The 22,960-nt window shown below is 44.2% G+C and overlaps 2 protein-coding genes across 2 annotated transcripts; both read left to right on the forward strand.

Annotated features, from left to right (window-relative positions):
* The first annotated feature begins 2,005 nt into the window (after positions 1–2,005).
* On the forward strand, positions 2,006–11,239 carry LOC133142496 (receptor-interacting serine/threonine-protein kinase 4-like). Its single transcript, XM_061263751.1, has 5 exons — positions 2,006–2,057; positions 3,028–3,103; positions 6,319–6,425; positions 10,143–10,287; positions 10,828–11,239. Exons 3-5 carry the CDS (start codon positions 6,329–6,331, stop codon positions 11,180–11,182), a joined length of 597 nt encoding a protein of 198 aa, XP_061119735.1. The 5' UTR covers positions 2,006–2,057; positions 3,028–3,103; positions 6,319–6,328; the 3' UTR covers positions 11,183–11,239.
* Positions 11,236–22,540, forward strand: LOC133141626 (interferon-induced very large GTPase 1-like). Its single transcript, XM_061262191.1, is given in 8 exon segments — positions 11,236–11,826; positions 12,810–12,859; positions 12,976–13,131; positions 13,519–13,637; positions 13,902–13,938; positions 14,572–14,730; positions 17,084–19,576; positions 19,579–22,540. Coding segments are annotated over 8 exon segments (5,319 nt in total). The 5' UTR covers positions 11,236–11,710; the 3' UTR covers positions 21,768–22,540.
* The last annotated feature ends 420 nt before the right edge of the window (positions 22,541–22,960 follow it).

Raw genomic sequence — 22,960 nt, forward strand, 5'->3', positions numbered from 1 at the left:
CGTGAAAACAGCTAAATCCAATAAACAAATGCGGGATTCATCTTTGGTCAATATTCACTTACCTGGAAAAGATTATTAAGGACATCAAGTTCAATTTAGTCTCCATATGATGGAAATCTGCATGTTCTTTCCACAACCTACCTCTGGAGAGCAGGCAAAATCAACAGAAATATCGGCTGCTTTTCAGAGTTATCTCTTACTCCAGGGGCCTGTTTCACAAGACAGGATTACTGAGTTAGCTGGATAACTGCCATGAACCCTCCCAAATCAGGAACGTGGGCTGAAGAAAAAAAAAAAAAAGCCATTCTGGTTCTCTGTGCAGTCATCCAGCTAACTCGGTATGACTGCTTCATGAAACAGGCCCAGAGGAAGACAAAGATTTCTGCTCTTAATTACTTAATCACCTTAAATAACTTTAATTACTTCAATACTCATAAAGGCTTGATTTAAATATGTGTGGGAAAATATGAAAACACCACATAGACAACAAACACACAACAGATCTTAATTTCTGAAACCTCATTCATTCAGTTTTGTGACGGTACAAGAATAGGAAACATGAGCAAACAATGTACGTAGTATCAGGCTATGCAAAGGTAATGTCTTCACCTTACATAAAATTGCACATTTAGCATGAGGGAAGATTAATAAAATAAGCTGTATTCATCATAAGAGTTTACATTAACAGTTGACAAATCATCACAAACTGCATTTCAGATGGAATTTTTGGGTTTTCTGGATATCATGGCTGCAGTGGCTGTTTCATACAACTGTACATGTGCCATGGTTATCTCCTTCTCAATAAAACAAAATAAGATAAATTAAGATTAAGGATCTGGGTTAAGGAATTTTAAATAACTTCAGACCGGTTTTACTTCCTTTCTGTGATGTTAGAAAAAGGTTTGTGTAAGTTGTATAAGTTTTGTAAGTTGTGTAAGTTGTGCCAGACTTTTCGTTACAGCCTAACTGTAAAGTGGCTGAAAGTTTTGAGATTATCACAAAGGGGAGTATGATACACGGTGTATCCCCTACCCATGCACCAAATATCTATTCAAAGTAATGTAAATAACTATAATAACACACATTTCACATCTGTCAGGATTGTATGGATGTGGTCTGGACTACCTCACCTCCCTCCTCAAATGTACCACCGACAAGCACATTGAATATACTGTGTGTCACATGTACCACCTACAAGCACAGTGAATATACTGTGTCACATGTACCACCTACAAGCACAGTGAATAGACTGTGTGTTACATGTACCACCTACAAGCACAGTGAATATACTGTGTCACATGTACCACCTACAAGCACAGTGAATATACTGTGTGTTACATGTACCACCTACAAGCACATTGAATATACTGTGTGTCACATGTACCACCTACAAGCACAGTGAATATACTGTGTCACATGTACCACCTACAAGCACAGTGAATATACTGTGTGTTACATGTACCACCTACAAGCACAGTGAATATACTGTGTCACATGTACCACCTACAAGCACAGTGAATATACTGTGTGTTACATGTACCACCTACAAGCACAGTGAATATACTGTGTGTTACATGTACCACCTACAAGCACAGTGAATATACTGTGTCACATGTACCACCTACAAGCACAGTGAATATACTGTGTGTTACATGTACCACCTACAAGCACAGTGAATATACTGTGTGTCACAAACATTTAAGATCAGTGTCTTTTCTAGGAGTGCATCTGTAGCGCCATGGAATGTGGTACTGTTTATAATTTTGTTCATAATATGCTTTTTGTTCATAATGTGCATTGCTTTTTATGATACCCCCATAGTGCATTTTTTAATGTTCGTTGATTATTTCTTTGGTTGTTCAAACAGTATTTCGGACACAGTTTGCCTGCAACTGTTCTTCGCATACCACTCCTAGCCGCTAGGTGGCAGTAGTCACACCGCGCTCTACCTTGGCCAGAGCAAGTCATGTCCGTGTGAATAAAAGCAGAAAGCGGAAGCGTATCATAGCTGCTTATCGTGACTACAGTTTAGCTAACAATTTTTTCATGTGTTGCAGGTGAGAAAGTAATATGACATCACGATAAGTACTGTTTAGAACTTATGGTTTATATTATCTCATGCTGAATGTCAGGTGTTTATGTTTAGGAGAGGAATGAAAGTGACGACGATAGCTTGTTAGCATAGTCACGGAGAATAACGTTAGACTAGTGAAGTTGGGAGTTGGCTGTTTCTGGGTTTAAAGGCGCAGTGTTGGTAATGTCGCAGCATAAAATTTAAACCGTGAATGTTATAAAATATGGTGCTAATAGAAGTAATAGGTGGATCATTGTTATTATTTCATTTTCTTGTTTTGGTAATGGTAGTATAGTAATATAATATATGTTATATTATGATATATTATAATATGATCATCTGATCATCATAAAATATTGTAAGGGCAGAGCAAGTCATGTCAGTGTGAATGAAAGCAGAAGCGTATCATAGCTGCTTATCGTGACTACAGTTCAGCTAACAATATTTTCATGTGTTGTTGCAGGTGAGAAAGTAATATGACATCACGATAAGTACTGTTTAGAACTTATGGTTTATATTATCTCATGCTGAATGTCAGGTGTTTATGTTTAGGAGAGGAATGAAAGTGACGACGATAGCTTGTTAGCATAGCCACGGAGAATAACGTTAGACTAGTGAAGTTGGGAGTTAGCTGTTGTTTCTGGGTTTAAAGGCGCAGTGTTGGTAATGTTGCAGCATAAAATTTAAACCGTGAATGTTATAAAACATGATGCTAATAGTAGTAATAGCTGGATCATTGTTATTATTTCATTTTCTTGTTTTGGTAATGGTTGTATAGTAATATAATATATGTTATATTATGATATATTATAATGTATATATATATTATCTGATCATCTTAAAATATTGTAAGGGCAGAGCAAGTCATGTCAGAGTGAATGAAAGCAGAAGCGTATCATAGCTGCTTATCGTCACTACAGTTCAGCTAACAATATTTTCCTGTGTTGTTGCAGAATACAATAAAATATGAGCACCTGGATATCACAAAGTGTCATTATTCAAGTGTGCAACACATCGTTCAAGTGAGAGGTAAAAATGAAATAACAAGGACATATATTCCTTGCATGCATTTTAAAGTGTGGTTTGGCACAATGATGGATGCATTTATTCATAAACAGAAATAGGAGTTTATCTGGGTAATCGGTTAATCCCCTCTTTAAATATTCCCTTATTGATGCGGTGTGTTTTATGACATGGCAGGAATCATCCAGAGCTTGCTTTAAACTCACAGTTTAAATGTAATGTATTGTATTGTATTGTAATGTAATGTAAGCTCTTTCAAACTTCCCATTTTTCCACAGTTAGGCTACCTGAGAGATAATCATTAACATGTACCTTAACCTTAGTTTGATCAGATTTAATTGCCTCATATGTATCAATGGTCAGGTTGATCATGGATAGACTTGATCTTACAAAGTGAATACAGTGAACTGAGCGTGTCCTTGTCCAGGAAACTCCCAGTTTGGAGCTTCAGTAAATGGATAAGATTCACACTTTTCCTTCTTCTTTTGTCGAAAAATGTTGTAGGTGAACTGAGTTTCTTGGTAAGTGACGCTGAATCAAAAGTGTTTGTAGCGCTGGCTAACACAGAGAAACTAGTTCAGACTAGCACTGTAGCCTGGGAACATACAGGACTTTGTGTTCGGCATGGGAGGCAAATGAAACAAGTGCACTCCTTGGATTCATTTACAGCTTATTATACATACAGTGGGAGCAATAATTATTTGATCCCTTGCTGATTTTGTAGGTTTGCCCACTTACAAAGAATGGAACTGTGTAGAATTTTAATCATAGGTACATTTTAACATCGAGAGACAGAATATCACAAAATAATCCACAATAACATCATATAAATTTTATAAATTTATTATCGTATTTTTGCATGAAATAAGTATTTGATCCCCTACCAATCAGCAATAATTCTGGCTCCCATAGACCAGTTAGTTTTCCATTAAGAAGCACTCCTAATCTCAATTCATTACCCAAAACACCTGTGTCAACTCGTTACATCATTATGTAGTTGTATACACCTGTCCACACAATCAATCAGATTCCAACGTTTCCACCATGGCCAAGACAAAGGAGCTGTCTAAGGACATCAGGGACAAAATTGTAGACCTGCACAAGGCTGGGATGGGCTACAAGGAAATAAGCAAGCAGCTTGGTGAGAAGTTAACAACTGTTGGAGCAATTATTAGAAAATGGAAGAAACACAAAGTCACCGCCAATCTCCCTTGGTCTGGGGCTCCACGCAAGATCTCGCCTCGTAGGATATCAATGATCATGAGAAAGGTCAGGGATCAGCCCAGTACTACACAGGAGGAGCTTGTTAATGACCTGAAGGCAGTTGGGATCACAGTCACGAAGAGAACCATCAGTAACACACTACACCTTGAAGGATTAAAATCCTGCTGTGCACGCAAGGTTCCTCTGCTGAAGAAGGCACATGTACAGGCCCATTTGAAGTTTTCCAAAGAACACCTGGATGATCCAGAGGAGGCTTGGGAGAAGGTGATGTGGTCAGATGAGACCAAAATAGAGCTATTTGGCATCAACTCGACTCACCGCGTTTGGAGGAAGAGAAATGCTGAGTACAACCCCAAGAACACCATCCCCACTGTGAAGCATGGAGGTGGAAACCTTATGCTTTGGGGGTGTTTCTCAGCTAAGGGGACAGGACGACTTCACCGTATCGAGGGGAGGATGAATGGGGCCATGTACCAGGAAATTTTGGGCGGCAACCTCCTTCCCTCAGTGAGAGCACTGGAAATGGGTCGTGGATGGGTCTTCCAACATGACAATGACCCAAAACATACGGCCAAGGCAACAAAGGAGTGGCTCAAAAAGAAGCATATTAAGGTCTTGGAGTGGTCTAGCCAGTCTCCAGACCTAAATCCCAACGAAAATCTGTGGAGGGAGCTGAAGCTTCGAGTTGCCAAGCGACAGCCTCTTAACGTTAAGGATTTGGAGAGGATCTGTAAACGTCTGACCTCTGTGCTTGCCAACAAAGGTTTCTCCACCAAGTATTAAGTCTATTGTTCTATGGATCAAATACTTATTTAATGTGAAAATATGATATTAAATTTATAAAATTCATATGATGTTGTTATTGTGGATTATTTTGTGATATTCTGTCTCTCAATGTTAAAATGTACCTATGATTAAAATTCTACACAGTTCCATTCTTTGTAAGTGGGCAAACCTACAAAATCAGCAAGGGATCAAATAATTATAGCTCCCACTGTACTTCAGGCTACAAATGCTTTGTGTGTTAAATACTGTGGATGCTTTGTGCTTTCTAAATGCTTTGCTACACAACAACACATATGACATACACAGTGAGTTCCATAATGTTTGGGACAAAGACATATATTTTCATGATTTTGCACTGGACTGCACACTTTTTGTTTTATAAATGGTTGAACTCATATTCAACCATCCCAAGCTTGCTCTGGTGTAAAAACACTTCTGGCATACTTTTCTTGGAAGGGATTTATGCTTTTCTTCCACAGCTAGACTCCTTGAGTGGTAAATCTATACACTCACTGAGCACTTTATTAGGAACATTTTTACTTTTACACATACTTATTCATGCGATTATCTAATCAGCCAATTAGGGGAGCAGTGTAATGCATACAATCATGTAGATACGGGTCAGGTGCTTCAGTAAATATTCACATCAACCATCCGAATGGGGAATTTTTTTTTATCTAAGTGACTTTGAGAGTGGAATGATTGTTGTTGCAGACAGGGTGGTTTGATTATCTCAGAAACGGCTGATCTCCTGGGAAAAAGCTAAAATCCAGTGAGCAGCACTTCTGTGGGAAGAAATGCTTTGTTAATGAGAGAGGTCAGAGGAGAATGGCCAGACTGGTCAAAGCTGACAAGAAAGTGACAGTAACGCAAATAACCACACATTTCAACAGTGGTATGCAGGAGAGCATCTCTGAACACACAACGCATCAAAACTCAAAGTGTATATGCTACAGCAGTAGAAGTCTGAAAAATAAGTCTAATAAATACCTAATAATGTGCTCAGTGAGTGTATATAGATTTTGATAAGATAAGGCTTTTGCCTTGTAAAGCAAAGGTCAGGTTGACAATGATGAGTAGAACTGATCTAAATAGTTACTACAGTGAATTGAGCACTTTACTCTTCAATGAGTTAGACTAAAATGGCTAGCATGTATTCATTAAAATACAAGATTACTAAACTAAAACTGTAACTGTGTGATTCTGCCCAGAGGGAGGAGGATGGAGTGCCCCCAGTGCAGGAGGGAATGTGGGCAGAATGACAGGTTCTGCAGTGAATGTGCCTACGATCTGCGCTCTGGAAGGACGCCTGTCCCAGGTAAGCCTGGCTGCACCAATAAATAACATTAGAAAAACTCAACACAAGCGTCTCTTTCCAAATATAATGCCACAGTTACTCTGGAGCATCAACAGAGCTCAAAATGCACATTTTCATCCAGAACAATTTCTCGGACTGCTGGAACTCACCAGCTGTGTCCATGCAGGCAGAAGTTTCCACCAAAGCACCCAAGTACTCTGGGGTAACTGTGCCGTTGTGTTTAGAAAGAGACATTGCTGTTGAATCTTTCAAATGTACATTTTCGGCACATTGATTACCAGAGAAGGAGTGGTCCATAGAGGACCACTATATCACTGCATCTAAAAAAAGTTGTGAAATCGAGAAATCTCATCACATCTCAGTGACACGGTCTGGATGGATAGATAGTACTCTGGGTAGGAGGACACATACTTCAATTTCGTTTTTTTAAGCATAATCTAATTGTTTATAGGGGCCATGTTCACAGTCTCTTTTGTGGGGTATTTCTGTACTGTAGTCGGTTTTCCCAATGCATGAGTAAGTGGCACCTGTGTCCACCACCATGAACTGGTGTTCTTGTTGATGAATAATCATTGGTATGGTGGGTTCCTCTTGTGGTTGTGTAGAAACATTAATCTCCCTCCAGCTTCTCTGGGCATCCCTAACTTTGCCGGTTTGCTGCTGGTCCTGTCCATGGGTTGGTTGGACAATTGGATGCCTGGTTTGGTTGCATCCCCAACACACGTCCTCCCTGGGTTGGTTCTCTGACCCTCGTGGTCCTTGATTGGAGTAGTTTAACGGCTGTCCGGGTAGACCTCCCTGTTGCAACGCTTTGCCCATTTGTCCCCAATTTTCCAGCTCTCCAGGTGAGCCTATCCCCCCACCCTGCCGGAATGCTCCGCACCTTTCCCCCTCTGCCCTGTGGGGGCCGATAACCACTTCCAGACTGATTAACGTACTCATGTACGGGTGGGACTGGCAGGGCTGGGGCAGCTGTTGGAATCGACATCTGCGTTTGGGGGTTTTGCACCTGAGGCATTGCTGCAGTCACTGGAGCCACAATGGTTGAACTTGGGTTGAGCTTGTTCAGCTCGCTCCACTGGGCCTTGTGTCTTTATTTTCCGTCTTTGTCTTTCTTAGCTTTAGCGAGTTTCCCCAGCTGTAGCCGTGTAACCTTGCTGGCCAGCAGCTCACTTTATTCATCTGCATCTTTCTTCTCCTTTCGATGTTGCTCCACAAGGTGAGTTATGTGTTCTGAGAACATTGGCCACTCCATCTTCATTAGCCCTGCCACCAGGTCCACCCTTTTTGTACTGGTTGCAGCAGGCCCTTTCTGACCATCAGTTTAAACAAGTTTTGTGCGGTGGCGTTTGCATTGCAGGGAATTCCTGTCTCTTCTCTCCATTTGTGTTGGAATGTGTGTAGGAACTTCTGTACACTTTCTCCTTCCTTTAGCTCTTCTCCTTCCAATTTTGACGGGTCTATTTCATCTGGATACAGCCGCCGGAACTCTGCCCACACCACAGTTCTGTGTCCATCGAATCCCACATGATCTGCTGAATGGCTGAATGGTGCATACTGTATCTGTCCTCCTTTTTCAACTCAGGGGCACTGTAGCGCCATGTCATCAAGTTTGTCTGTGTGGTCATCTTCCACCGACTGTCTAGGGTGCGACCTGCACATTACATCTCCCCTAACAGACGAGATCTCTCTGCTGCCGTCGACACTGTGGATCACTCCATCCTCCTGTCCTCCCTGTCAGCAACGGGGATCTGTGGCACAGCCGTGGACTGGATTGAGTCCTACCTCTCTGGTCGCTCCTTCCAGGTTGCCTGGGTTGGTACGGTATCGACACCTCGGCCGCTTGCCACAGGAGTTCCCCAGGGCTCAGTCCTAGGCCCGCTTCTTTTTTCTCTTTACACTCGTTCCTTTGGCCCTGTTATCACTGCACATGGTCTATCCTACCACTGCTATGCAGACGATACCAAACTCTTCATCTCATTCCCACCATCTGATACACAGATTTCAGCCCGTATCAAATTAAAAACATTGGTGCTAGCCTCCCAAGCAGTTAAGGGGTCTTCCCCAGCTTACCTACAAAAAATCATCAAACCCTACTCCCCTGCCAGACCTCTTCGTTTAGCCTCCACAGGCCGCTTGGCACCTCACCCACCTCACACTCACGACTACTGTCTGTTCTGGCTCCACGGTGGTGGAATAAACTCCCTGTTGAGGTCAGAACTGTAGAATCTCTTCCCATCTTTAAGCGCAAACTGAAGACGCACCTCTTCAAGCAGCACCTCTCCCTGTCCCTCCCTACCTCCCTGTGAACCTTAGTTGTTGTCTGTGATTTACTTTCTGTGTATCAGGATGTAGGTAAGCAGTGTTTGGCTAGTTAAGGGGTTTGTTCATACATTTGCGTGTTGCGGTTTTAAAAATTTAAAAAATAAATAAATAAATAGGCCCTTGTCCTTATCTTTATTGTGCAGGTAGCAGTTGAAATTGTACTTCCCTCTAGGGTCTTTCAGCGCACTTATCCCTGGTTATGGGTATGCACTTTGTTGTACGTCACTCTGGATAAGAGCGTCTGCCAAATGCCATTAATGTAATATATATGTGCGGTTTATTTATAGAGAGCGCTTGCATATTTATAATTAAAATTATATTAGATTTTTGAAAAATGGCTTCTGGTTGATTTCTGCAAGAAGAAGAATGGTGTTGACCACCTATTGTCCATAACATTGCTCTGAGAAATGGCATACAGGGCAGTGAGAAAATATCTTCCCTAATACATAGGCCCTACATGTGTTTTCATGGCATAAGAATTATCATGACGGTAAAAACGGGGTAGGGGGTATTTTTTCATGGGGCCCACAATTCCTAGCGGCGCCATAAGATATGATTGAGTCAATTTAATAATTAAGACCAGAAGTTGGCACAAAATCCTGAAAGGGATCGGCCCCTGTTGTGTACCCCTGAGGTTTGATGCGTTGTGTGTTCAGAGATGCTCTTCTGCATACCACTGCTGTAATGTGTGGTTATTTGTGTTACTGTCACCTTCCTGTCAGCTTTGACCAGTCTGGCCCTTCTCCTCTGACCAGAACTGCTGCTCACTGCACTACAATCAAAACAATGCACCCCCCGCCCTCTCCTAATGAGCTTACGATTTAAGCTTGAGATTTACATTTACATTGATAAAGTGAACTGAGTTCATGCGTGAATTTTTAAATGCAGTTCACTCATCATTATCTACTTGTATAAGTACACAAATCATATAATGAAATATGAAGTGTTTATAGTTTATACAAGTTAAAACATTTAATCATGAAAATAGGTCACCCAAAAATGAAATTAAAGCATGTTTGCACTCATCCAGTGTCCTATCTATCCCTCAGATAGTTTTGCTGAGATGAGATTTCACTGCTTCTTTAGATGCAGAAATAACAGTCCTCCAGGAATCGCTTGTTTTCTGGGAATCAATGTGCCAAAAATGACAGTTACTTGCAAACATCAACACGGCTCAAAAATGCCCATTTTAATCCAGAACTATTTATTTGATTGCCAGGACTCAACTGTGTCCTCGCAAGCAGAAGTTTAGTACACCAGCATTCTGGGGCAAAGTGTTAATTGTCTAGAACATTTGTGTCAGTGAAACAATCTGGTTGGATAGATAGTACTCTGGATAAGTGGAAATTTCATTTTTGGGTGAACTTCCCCTTTAATGTCTTTCTGTTCTAGAAATGCAGCATTTTGGATTGGTTGAAGACTGCAAACTGCAGTCCTGGTCTGTCATTGGATCTGGGGGTTTCGGACAGATCTATAAGGCCAAACACAAAGATTTGGGGATGGAGGTGGCAATCAAACTACTGCATTATGATGATGGGTAATATCACACACACACACGTACACACACACAATTTCACACACACACGTACACATGTACACACACACACATACACACAGATACATGTACACACATAAACATGCACATATCTACACACAATCTCACACACACACACACACACATGTATACATGTACACTCACACAGACACATGTACACACACAATCACACACACATGTACACACACATACACACACAATCACACTCACATGTACGCATACAATCACACACACATACACACACATGCAGGAAACATGGATTTTAAGTAATGTTAAAAAATCTCTTCCCTCTCGGTCTCCTCCTCCCTCCTTCTCTTTCTTTCCTGCTCCTCCCTCTCTCTTTCTCTCCTCCCCTCCCTCTTTCCTTTGCTTTCTCTGCTCCCGCTCTCTCCTTCTCTCTCCTCCCCTCCCTCTCTCCTTCTCTCTCCTCCCCCTCTCTCTCTCCTTCTCTCTCCTCTCCTCCCCTCTCTCTCTCCTCCCTCTCCCCCTCTCCCTCTCTCTCTCCTCCCCTCCCTCTCTCAGTTCCAGTGCATCTCTGCAGAAGGAGGCTGAGTTCATGCGGCAGGGTGGGAGCCCGTATGTGGTGCGTGTTTTTTGGGTGTACCGGGGGGTGCCCCCCGGCAGAGGGCTCTCGAGCCAGGTGGGCCTGGTGATGGAGCTGATGGAGAGGGGGTCTGTGGAGTCCCTCCTGAAGAGGCTGAGGGGCCCCCCTCCCTGGCCCCTGGCCTTCCGCCTGGCTCATCAGGTGGCTCTTGGCATGAACTTTGTGCACAAGCTTTGCCCCCCACTGCTGCACCTCGACCTCAAGCCCAGCAACGTGCTGCTGGACCACGGCTTCGGAGCAAAGGCGAGTCCCAGGCTTCCTCTATCTCTCTAGGCCTCTGGGCCAAGGCGAGTCCCAGGCTTCCTCTATCTCTCCAGGCCTCTGGGCCAAGACGAGTCCCAGGCTTCCTCTATCTCTCCAGGCCTCTGGGCCAAGGCGAGTCCCAGGCTTCCTCTCACTCCACCTGTCCTTAGCATAGCCTGCGCTAGCATTGCTATTCCGTGCATCAATATGTTGAAGTTAATCTCTCACACACCTTTGGGCTGGATCTCTCTCTCTTTCTCTCTCTCTCTGTAGCTCACAGATTCACAATCTAATGATGGTTGCACATCCGGTCTTCTCTGGGCAGATGTGTGCTGGTGTCAGTCTCTATAGCCAATTTGTGGTCACTGAGGCTGTACTTCATGAATGTGTTCCTGTATTTCACAATTTGCTTTAATTTTTATGGATGCAGTTAATATAATTTGTGTTGTGTGATAATTTGGTTCAGTTGGGGGCTCTTCTCTGGGCTGAGTGAGGGGGCTCTTCTCTGGGCTCAGCTCTTAGTCTCTGTAGATCACAGATTTTGGTCTGGCCCGACGGATGCGCAGTATTTCCAGTGTGGGGGGGCAGGGGGAGGGGAGAGGCACGCTGAGCTACATGCCCCCCGAAGCCTTCCAAACATCCTACAAAGCCACGGCCGCCTCTGACTCCTACAGGTATACCCCACCCCAACCCCCACCTCCTACTGGTACCCCCCACCCTCACCCCACCTCCTACAGATACACCCCACCCTCACACCCACCTCCTGTTCCTACAGGTACACCCCACCCCCACCTCCACCTTCTGCAGGTACACCCCACCCCCACCCCCACCTCCTACAGATACACCCCACCCTCACACCCACCTTCTACAGGTACACCCCACCCCCACCTCCTACAGGTATACCCCACCCCCACCTCCACCTTCTACAGGTATACCCCACCCCCACCCCCACCTCCTGCTCCTACAGGTACACCCCACCCCCACCCCCACCTCCTGCTCCTACAGGTACACCCCACCCCCACCCCCACCTCCTACAGGTATACCCCACCCCCACCTCCTGCTCCTACAGGTACACCCCACCCCCACCTCCTGCTCCTACAGGTACACCCCACCCCCACCTCCTGCTCCTACAGGTACACCCCACCCCCACCTGCTACAGGTATACCCCACCCCCACCCCCACCTCCTGCTCCTACAGGTACACCCCCACCTCCTACAGGTATACCCCACCCCCACCTCCTGCTCCTACAGGTACACCCCACCCCCATCTCCTACAGGTATACCCCACCCCCACCTCCTGCTCCTACAGGTACACCCCACCCCCACCTCCTCCAGGTATACCCCACCCCCACCTCCTTCTCCTACAGGTACACCCCGCCCCCACCCCCACCTCCTACAGGTACACCCCACCCCCACCTCCTACAGGTACACCCCACCCCCACCTCCTACAGGTATACCCCACCCCCACCCCCGCCTCCTGCTCCTACAGGTACACCCCACCCCCACCTCCACCTTCTTCAGGTACCCCCCACCCCCACCCCCACTTCATACAGGTACACCCCACCCCGACCTCCAGCTCCTCCTGATGGCCACAGCATCTGCCATTCCTGCTGATTTACATTTCTCTCTCTCTCTCTCTCTCTCTCTCTCTTTCCCAGTTATGCCATCCTGCTCTGGTCTATAATCACTGGCAGGGAGCCCTATGGTGGTGAGTGACTCTGTCCATCCTGAGACCACAGCTCATATGTGACTTGTGCTGCTGGTCTATCTCCTGCATGTTCTTCATCATTACAGAAACTCTCTCTCTGTCCATCCCTCTCTCAGATGCTAAGCCCTGCGTGATCCGGCTTTGGGTCCAGGACGGGGACAGGCCCAGTCTGGAGGGGGTGAACAGGGCAGCAGTTGAGGGCTTGGGGGAGATCATTGACCTCATGGAGAGATGCTGGGACCCCAGCCCCCAAAAACGCCCCTCTTTCCATGGTGAGAACAGGAGAGGCATGTGCCAGCCAGTCAATCTCAGTCAATGAGTCAGTTAGTCAGTCTGTCAGTGTGTCCGTCAGTGAGTTAGTGTCTGACAGCCAGTGTCAGTGGTGTAACAGTTAGCAGGAAGGACAAGGTTCATATCTCTGTCTGAAGGAGGCAGAGATGCAGTATTGAATGTTAATGGTGGTCACAATGCTGTATTGTTTGCATGTTGTGTGTATGTATTGTGTGTGTGGTGTGTATTGTGTTATGCATGTATTGTGTTGTGTGTGTGGTGTGTATTGTGTTTCATTGTGTGTGTGTGTGTGTGTGTGTGTGTGTGTGTGTTGTGTGTATTGTGACTGTTGTGTTGTGTGTGTGTATTGTGGTGTGTTGTGTATTCAGACTGCTTCCCAGTGGCAGAGAAGGTGTTTGAGCTGCACAGCCGGGGAATTCATGATGCCATCCACCAGGTGTCCAAAGCACTGGTACTGCCATTATACTCTCATTACACAGTTATTAGAGTATCACTACACAGTTATTATTCTCTAATTGCACTCTGTTATTACTCAGCCATTAATCTATTATACTATCATCACTCTGCAATTGCATGCCTGTTAAACTGTTATTAAATTGTTATTACACTGTTATTACACTGTTATTACACTCTATTGCTGTCATTGCTTTATGTTATGGCCCTCTTTCTCAGGTCCTCACAGAAACATGGATTTCAAATGAAAAGGCTATTTAAACTCTTTCTCTCTCTCCCTCTGTCTCTCTCCCTGTAGGATGAGCGAGAGATATCTCCAACTCCAATACCAAAGGGTACAGCTTTGCACACACTGTCCTGCTGATGAACACACTGCCATTTCATCCCCAACAAACACACTGCCATTTCATTCCCAACAAACACACCGCCATTTAATTCCCAACAAACACACTGCCATCTCATTCCCAACAAACACACTGCCATTTCATTCCCAACAAACACACTGCCATTTCATTCCCAACAAACACACTGCCATCTCAGTCCCTACAAACACACTGCCATCTCATTCCCAACAAACACACTGCCATTTCATTCCCAACAAACACACTGCCATTTCATTCCCAACAAACACACTGCCATTTCATTCCCAACAAACACACTGCCATTTCAGTCCCTACAAACACACTGCCACACACAATTTATCAATGTTTCTCGCTGGTTTCAATTTGGATTCAAAGTGAAATGGCATTCATTTTCAGGACCATAAGGGCATGTTTAGTTATTTATGATCAGTAAGAGTCATTGTACAGTATAAAATTGCAGGCATTCCTATATTTGGGAGACTGGGCCCGTGACAGGATGTGAAAAGTGTTTAAAATCGATGGCTTTGATAGCTCTGTACACAATTCAATTGTAATCCAAGTAATCAGGCATTTCTTAATACAAATCTGTTTTCACGCTTTCTGTAGCTGGGAAAGTGACTGTGGACCCCAGGGGAGGATGGAACAGCAAAGACTGGACTCCTCCCAATTTCCGAGCAGCAGACAGCGGCGTTGGAACAGAACCCTGTCCTGCCTCTGCCACCTCTAAGGCACTGAGTGACAGCATCTCCAAAACCTCCAGCACAAGTAAGCGCTCCCCTCTCCTGTAAAACCATGGTTCCAAAATCTTTCATCCCATGATTCATTTTCTGTTCGTCTTAAAATATGGAAGTTGAATGTTAAGGCAATTTTCTAGTGTATGCGCCAGCTGGATGACAGTCATGAGCATGATAATGAACTGGCCACTCTGGTGGTGGGGCTGAGTGACAACACAGTCATCAACATCGCCATGGAGAATTCCATGGATATGAACAATATCCCGCAGATTGTGGTGCACGCCTTCATAAAGATAATAAAGACTTCTGCCATCTGACTAATTGTCCTCAATACTTATTCTCCTCTATATTTCCAACAATTTATCAGGCACTCAGAATGGGGGATCCAATAGCGAGACCACGACGAAAGTTCTTTAGAAAATAAGGTCTTTATTTTCTCAGGGTAGGTAGGTACAGTGAGGGTCAATAGCCAGCAAACAGTTATAGTAGTATAGCAGTTCATAAGCGATAGTCCAGGCAAAGGGCCTCCAGCAAACAGATGTATTGAGGATAATCCAAAGAATAGTCGCGGTCACAGGCAATGGGTCGAAAACAAACGGGCTAATTAAACAGAAACACAATCCAGAAACGAAGGTGAATAAACAGAAACAGGTCGAAAAAGTACGGGTCAGAACAAGACAGAAGGAATTAGCTAAACTCAATGGTCGGGGACGAAACGGGTCTAAACACATAACAATCTGACAACTAACTGCACAAACAGGGGTTTTTATACAGAGGTAACGAGAGTGAATGGGAATCAGGTGGGGAAACAATCAGGAAGTGAAACAGGTGAAACCAATGAATGAAGTGACAGGGAGACTACGGTGTGCACGGAGGTAACAAAAACACAAAAACGCTAACAACATAGGGAGAATACAGAGCATGAAAAACACGAAACCTAACAACTTCCCTTTCCCATGTTCCCACAAGTGGAGAATTGTGGACAGAACAGTGGTGGAAAAGAGGAGCCAGTAACATATTCAGGGGTGCTGGACAAAGGATTGGTTCACTGGCCAGGTCGATAAGTGGCAAACTGAGCGTAATCCAAACAGGCAAGAGTTCAAAACCAGGTAGGCAGTCCAGAAGCAGGGCAGAGGTGCAGAGTCCACAAAACAAGAGTCCAGAGAAGCAGGCAGGGGTCATAAACAAGAATTCCAGAAAACTTAAATTGCAATGAATGAGGAATGAGACAAACTAGGTGGGGCATGGGAGGTCTAACAAATAAACATCAAGTGAGACACATAGAAGGGCAAAAATACAACGATGAGGGAGGAACGAAAACGCAGGACTGGATTCACATAGACACACATGTAATACAAATGGCTCCGGACTAAGGAGTAGACAATTTCACAGAGTTAAGGAATGTAGAGATAGCGGAGAGCAGGTGCAAACACTTGGCTGAATCAAGGCAAGCAATTTAGGGATAGAACAGGGAGGCGGAGTTATAGAGCAGTATTGAAATAGAGGTAGAGTTAGTCTGTTCGTTACGTGATTAAATTACAAATACCCAAAACTAGTGAATGTTAGTTTGTTTGTGAGATGAACATATTAATTCTGTGTTAGTTGGGATTAGTATATTAGTGCTATCTACAAACATGAAATGGAGAGAAAGCAGGAAATAAGAACAGCGAGACAGAAGGAATCGTGGGAAACCGGAAAATTCCAAAACCACCCAAATAGTGAAGCAAGCAGACAGGGGACTCGGGATCAGAAAACATTCAGACACAGACATCACAGAGGAAGACAAGTGCAAATACTAATGAATGTAAACAGAAAACCAGACATTCACAAAAATACCAAAGAAACTAACAGACAAAAATCAGGATCATAATAGAATAATGAGTTTCCATGTGACCTACCTAGTGATAGCCAGGGTCTATTGCTCTAGCAGCAGTGATTTTTAAGCCTAAAATGAACTTAATTAAAGAATAAATTTCTGTGCCCTCTTATTAAAATGCGGCATAACATGTTTAAAAATAGACATGTTTTTGTATGGGAGCTCCACGGTGGTGCAAGGTTAAGGCATCAGACTTTGGTTCAACACCAGGATCCCAGTAAGGCCTGTGCAGGAGGGAGCAGCTCTGAGGGTGGAGGGACTCGGCAGGGAGGATCACTGCATACAAGTGTCCCTAAATGCCTCAGAATCACGGTCCAGGGCTAGAGATGAATTAATGATGAACAGGGTACAATAACTGGCAGTAGCTTTACTCAGGAGTACGAAACATTCACTCTGCAAAGAACCTTAGTCATTTTTTGATGTGCAAGTGTATTTATGTGCATTCTTATGATTTTATTACTGTTCTACTGTGCATATGTACTAATGCAGCTTCCATCCCCAATGACAGAAACCAGTCTGGAGGAGCTGCTGAGTGACCTGGGACTGGAACACCACCTGAAGAACAAGCTGACTCTGAGCCAGGTGCTGCAGATTGATGGAGAGACTTTATCTGATGAAAGCTTCCAGTCTCTGAAATCTCTGCCATGGTGTTTCCTGAGGAAGCTGATGATGGTAAATGAGTCCTTTCGTAGAATGAGCTGCTCCTCAGAACAGGACACAAAGCCCCAAAGCCTGGATAGTTTCGTGAACACCATGAAAAATCCACAGGACCACAGCAACAGAGTCAACCCCCTGGACCTCATAACTGCTGTATTTCTGTGCTCAGATGGCTTTCTCCAGCAGGAGATGGCTTTGAAAATGTCCATGTGCCAGTTCTCTGTGCCTCTGCTGCTTCCTACATGTGATACCCAGCAGTGCACTTTAATGCTGTGGGCCATGAGGGATATTGTGAAAAAGTACAAGCCACACTCTGTGGAGGACCCAAGAGGGTTTGTGGAGGAGAGCATTGTTCTCTCTGAGCTCCCCATGGTCTCTTTTGTGAGGCTAGGAAACAGGAGCATGTCCAAGTCTCACATTCTGAATCAAGTTTTCAGCAACTCTCAGCAGTACCACGACACCTTTGTTCACAAAAACATGGAGTGCGGTGACACCCCAAGGAGGATTTCCAATGGGCTGGTGGAAATCAGCTGGTATCTGCCCAGTGGGAACAAACAAATTGACATCTTCTCTGAGCCTCTGGCTATAGCTAACCTCCGTGGGGACCTCAGAGACTTTGAAACTCAGAACGCTTTCCTCTGCCACACATCTACTGCTATATTTGTGTTTTGCGACGACTTTAAGTTTGAACAAAAATGTCTGGACTCTGAGCACTTTAAAACTCATTGGATTTTGATCACCAATTCACAGAGCCAGACCTTCGATGAGGATGACTTCAGGAAATTTGTTTCTGAGACAAAACCCAGTGACATCATCATAAAGCATCCGGGAAGAAATGATGCAGAATTCAACAAAAACCTGTGTTTGGCTATCCGTGGTATTTTAAAGGGAAACATTAAAATGAGCATTGAAAGGATGTCTGCTCTTGCATATGAGCTTCTGATCCATGTTGATGAAGATGACAGCAACTGTATGAGGGGCAAGCTTAAGGCTGATGAAATCACAGGAGGAATATCTGATATATCGAGCTTCAAGGAGAAAGAGCTGCCCTTGCAAGGGACTGCATGGAAACAGCTGGCCAAACTGGAGAAGGAACAGTGCAGGATGAAAAATGCTGGGGAGAAAAACATAGAAGTTTACAAGAATGAGCTTGCAGATCAGAGGCAGAAGCTCAGAGAACAGCAGAGGGCTCACGGCATCTCCGATTCTATGTCCCGTTTCATCTCCGCGATGTGCAATTGCAGAGAGGAGCGCAAGTATTTCCTCAAGTGGATGAGGATCAATCTGGACAATCTGTCACGCAAAAGCCTTCCACCTCTTCGGGCATTGTACAAGGAACAGTGTCAGAATTCCTCAGAAAACAATGAGCGCATTGCACAGTTGGACAGGGAGAGCTCCAGCTGCTCCTTGGGGACGGAGCACTTCCTGAGGGAGATGGGTCAGCTGTACGAGTCGGCCTGCTCACTCCCTGAAGCCCTCACCCCAGAGATTAAGCGCCTGCCACGTCTCTGTGCAGAGCTGCTACAGGAGGGCTTTCCTCTTGAGCTGGTGGATGGAGACTCAAGCAATATTCCTCTGGAGTGGGTGACACAGGTTCTGAAAGAACTCCATAATCTCACTCAGGATAAATGTAAGATCCGGGTGATCACTGTACTGGGGGTACAGAGCACTGAGAAGTCCACGCTCCTGAACACCATGTTCGGGGTCCAGTTTGCTGTCAGTAGTGGCAGGTGCACCAGAGGGGCCTTCATGCTCCTCATCAGAGTGAAAGAGGATTTTAAAGTGCGGCTTGGGTGTGATTACATCATGGTTATTGACACTGAAGGTTTGAAGGCACCACAGTTGGCACAGCTGGATGAGAGTCATGAGCATGATAATGAACTGGCCACTCTGGTGGTGGGGCTGAGTGACATCACAGTCATCAACATCCCCATGGAGAATTCCACGGATATGAACGATATCCTGCAGATTGTGGTGCATGCCTTCCTGCGCATGAAAGAAGTTGGGAGAAAACCCTGCTGTCAGTTTGTGCACCAGAATGTGCCAGACATCTCTGCCCATGACAGTAACATGAGAGACAGGAAGTTTCTGCTGGAGAAGCTGAATAAGATGACCAAAGCAGCAGCTAAGATGGAAAAGAAGGGAAACAACAAAACATTTACTGATGTCATGGAGTATGATCCAGAGAGAAACACCTGGTACATCCCTGGGCTCTGGCACGGCAACCCTCCCATGGCCCCTGTCAATGTTGGCTACAGTAAGTCTGCAAATCTGTTCAAGCGGAGTGTGATTGAGAAGTTTATGGAACAAAAATCTGGAAACAGCTCAGCACACACAATCATTGAGTTGAATGGACCAAGAGCTTATGGCAAGCAGTGAAGTATGAGAACTTCATCTTCAGTTTCCGCAATAGTCTTGTAGCTGAAGCTTATGCTCAGCTTTGCACTGAGTTCAACCAATGGGATTGGGCCTTCAGGAAAAACATGTACTCCTGGCTAATGGAAGCTGAGACAAAGGTGTCAAACTCTGGCACAGAAGCAGAATTTAAGAATTTGGATGAGTTACTGATCCGCCTGAAAACTCAGGCCTTGGTAGAACTGACGAAAGGGGAAACACTCATTTTGTCCAACCTCACTGAATTCTACAAGAGGCAAGTTGGACATGTTAACTTGGTAGTGAAGTACAAGGAAGACTTGAACATCACAGCCAAAACCATCAGGAGGGAGACAGAGAACTCTGTGAAAAACAAGCTTGAGGCAGCGGTGGAGATCAGAAAGGGTATGTTCAGGTTAGAGAGCATCAAGAAAAACCACACAGCCACAATGGAGAAAAGGGTGCAGGAGCTGATTGAGAAATGCAGGAAAACTAAAGATCTGTCTGATGAACAGCTGGAGGATGAATTTGAGAAGATGTGGAAGGAGACCGTGGCAGAGCTGCGCTTCCCTGGCATGGAAGAACGAGACATTGTGCAAGACATCTACCACCAGCTGTGGGTTAACTTAGAGATGAAAGGCAGCTCAGTACGTGAAATACTGTCAAAATTGGGCAACTTGTCTGGATATGGAAGCGAGCCATTCAAAGTGAAAAGTGAACATCTGGCATTAAATCAAAGGATTTCGAATTTTGACTTGGAGCTGAAGGAGTTCCAGCAGGTAGTTGATCACATCATTGAGCAGAGCAAGCAGTTTGTCAATGAGAAAGTGAGAACAAAATCTGATTACCATAAAACATACACAATAGACTTGCTTTGCATTGGAGACAAAATCTTGGACAAGAATCTGGAAACAACTGCTGAATTTCAGGCCAAGCTGAAGATTCACATCTGTGGATATGCAGCATGGGAGTTTAAAAAAATGCATCTGGCTTTCATCCATGCAAATTATCCTCGTCACTGTCTGGAACAGTTCAAGCAACAGTACTACACAGACTTTAAGGACCTGTTCAACAAAAGAGACCAGTGTCAGAAGAAAGCCAATGATTTCATTGTTAACTGTCTTCAACCTGCAGTGAAGGAATACATCACCAAATCTCTGGGCCCTGACCTTGTGGATGAAATCTTGACAGGACAGACAGCCATTGATTTCAGCACTCAAACCTTCTTCCAGTTCTCAATCCTTGAGCAGCTGCTTAAGGATGATAACTGTCAGGACTTTGTGAGATACATAAATAATTACGAGACCTTTGTACAGGACTGGATTTTGGAGCTGATGGTGAAGCAGTTCTCAGAGGGAGATAGCCTCAGGAATACTGAGGTGAATCACCTGAAGGCGATGGTTGGCAGAATAAAAAAAGCCATTAAGACCTCACAGATGAAGGCAGATGAACAGGCAGCAAGAAGGGGTGAGGAGGCCCAGAACATTCAGCAGTTCATTCAGGATATCTGTAGTGACCTAGGGAAGGAGCTTATCATCCCCAAAGACCCCCTCAGAGCAGTCCTGGCCTTAAACTCTGCCAAGCCAGAAGACTTTTCCCGGTGTCTGGAGGTGCTCTTGGATGAAATGGAGCAGGCCTTTACCGCAGAGTTTCAGAAAGGTGGGGATGTGAGGGCCAGGCTCACCTCACTGCCCTTTCAGCCACAGAAGGAGCTGTTTAACAGGGTGTTTGGCTGTGGGACGCAGTGTCCCTTCTGCATGACCCCCTGTGAAGCTGGTGGCAAGAGCCACACAGAGCACTTTTCTTCCATTCACCGTCCTCAGGGGATTGCAGGATGGAGGAATCTTAAATCACAGATATTAGTGAGCAATATCTGCTCCACTAATGTTGTCAGTGAGAAGCAGTTCAGGTTGACTGGAACAGAGGCGAAATACCATCCATTCAAGGACTATCGGAGCATTTACCCTGACTGGCTCATCCAGCCTGACACCAGCATCCAGGCCTCAGACTACTGGAAGTACATCTTCAGCAAGTTTAACAAGCAGTTTGCAGAGAAATATGAAGCCAAGCCTGCTGATATTCCCCCCGAATGGAGACATATAACCCAGGAACAAGCCACGGAAAGTCTGAAGGAATCCTTCCAGATGAGGACAGGAGATTAAATTAAAAGTTTCATACAGCCTATATGTCATTAGGGCTGAAATTGTTTCTTCTGAGTGGCATTCTTATCAAATAGTCAGCTGACAGGTGCAACTCATAATGGTTAAGCAAAACAGAGCCCCAGCCAAGTTGAATGGCATGAACAAACAGCAAGTTTTATACAATACAATAAAAGCACTCATCATTTTAAAGGGGCACAGTTGAATTCAATCATCACTGATGTTTGGAAAGAGTGAGAATTCCTGATCACTGATAGAGACACTGCTGAATTCCGCCAGCCTCCCCTGAGTCTTCTCTGGTTCTGTGAGAGATAATACCATCAGCACTCATAAAAATCATATTCATACTATAAAGTGATATTGTCTCTATCCTTACCTATGCAGCATTTATCTGTACAAATCCTGCCTGTGAATCATCATGGCTGATCTCTGTCCATTGTTCCATTCATTAGGATAGTAAATAGGCTGTGATATTTTAACAGTTTAACAGAGTTAATTTCATATTCTCACCTCCATATTAAAGAAGATTTTTTTTCTTTCTTTTTTCTTTTTTTTTTTTACAAAAATCCAAATATGTGTTCTATCTATCTTGATCTGTTATATGTTAGATAATCATCACTTTATGTTATATGTTATATGTCACTATAATGACAATATTTTTCCATAGTCCAACTGAATTCAAACTTTATTTTGCATCTTTGTAAAACTATTGAATTTATCCAGACACATTCACATTCTCACATTGAAAATAAACTTTTCATTGGATTTGACCTTAATGACGTTTGTCATTTAACGTTTGATGTATTTTGTTCACTGCCTTGAACTGGAAATTTTTCAAATGTAAATTGCAAAAACTGAAATCTCTCATTTTGTTTTTGAATGGTTCAATGTATGCAATCTATGCACCGTGTCTATTGAATGATTTCTTTTCAGTGGTTCAATCTATGCACTATTGTGTCAATTCTGCAATATATTCTGAAATATATAAATGCCATACTTTCAATGCACCAATGGCGGTGCTACCATTGGGCCAGGGTGGGCCTGGGCCCTCCCACTTTGCTCATAGGCCCGCCCAGTTTCTGTATATTTGATCTTTGTTAAAAAAAAAAAGAAAAGAAAAAATTATAATGTAGTGGGGCACGTAGTTCCGATGGAAGATGGCACAGAAGAATTTAGCTGTTAAAGCTGCAATAGGT

This window comes from Conger conger, chromosome 12 (genome assembly GCF_963514075.1).
Source record: "Conger conger chromosome 12, fConCon1.1, whole genome shotgun sequence".
Taxonomy (NCBI): Eukaryota; Metazoa; Chordata; class Actinopteri; order Anguilliformes; family Congridae; genus Conger; species Conger conger.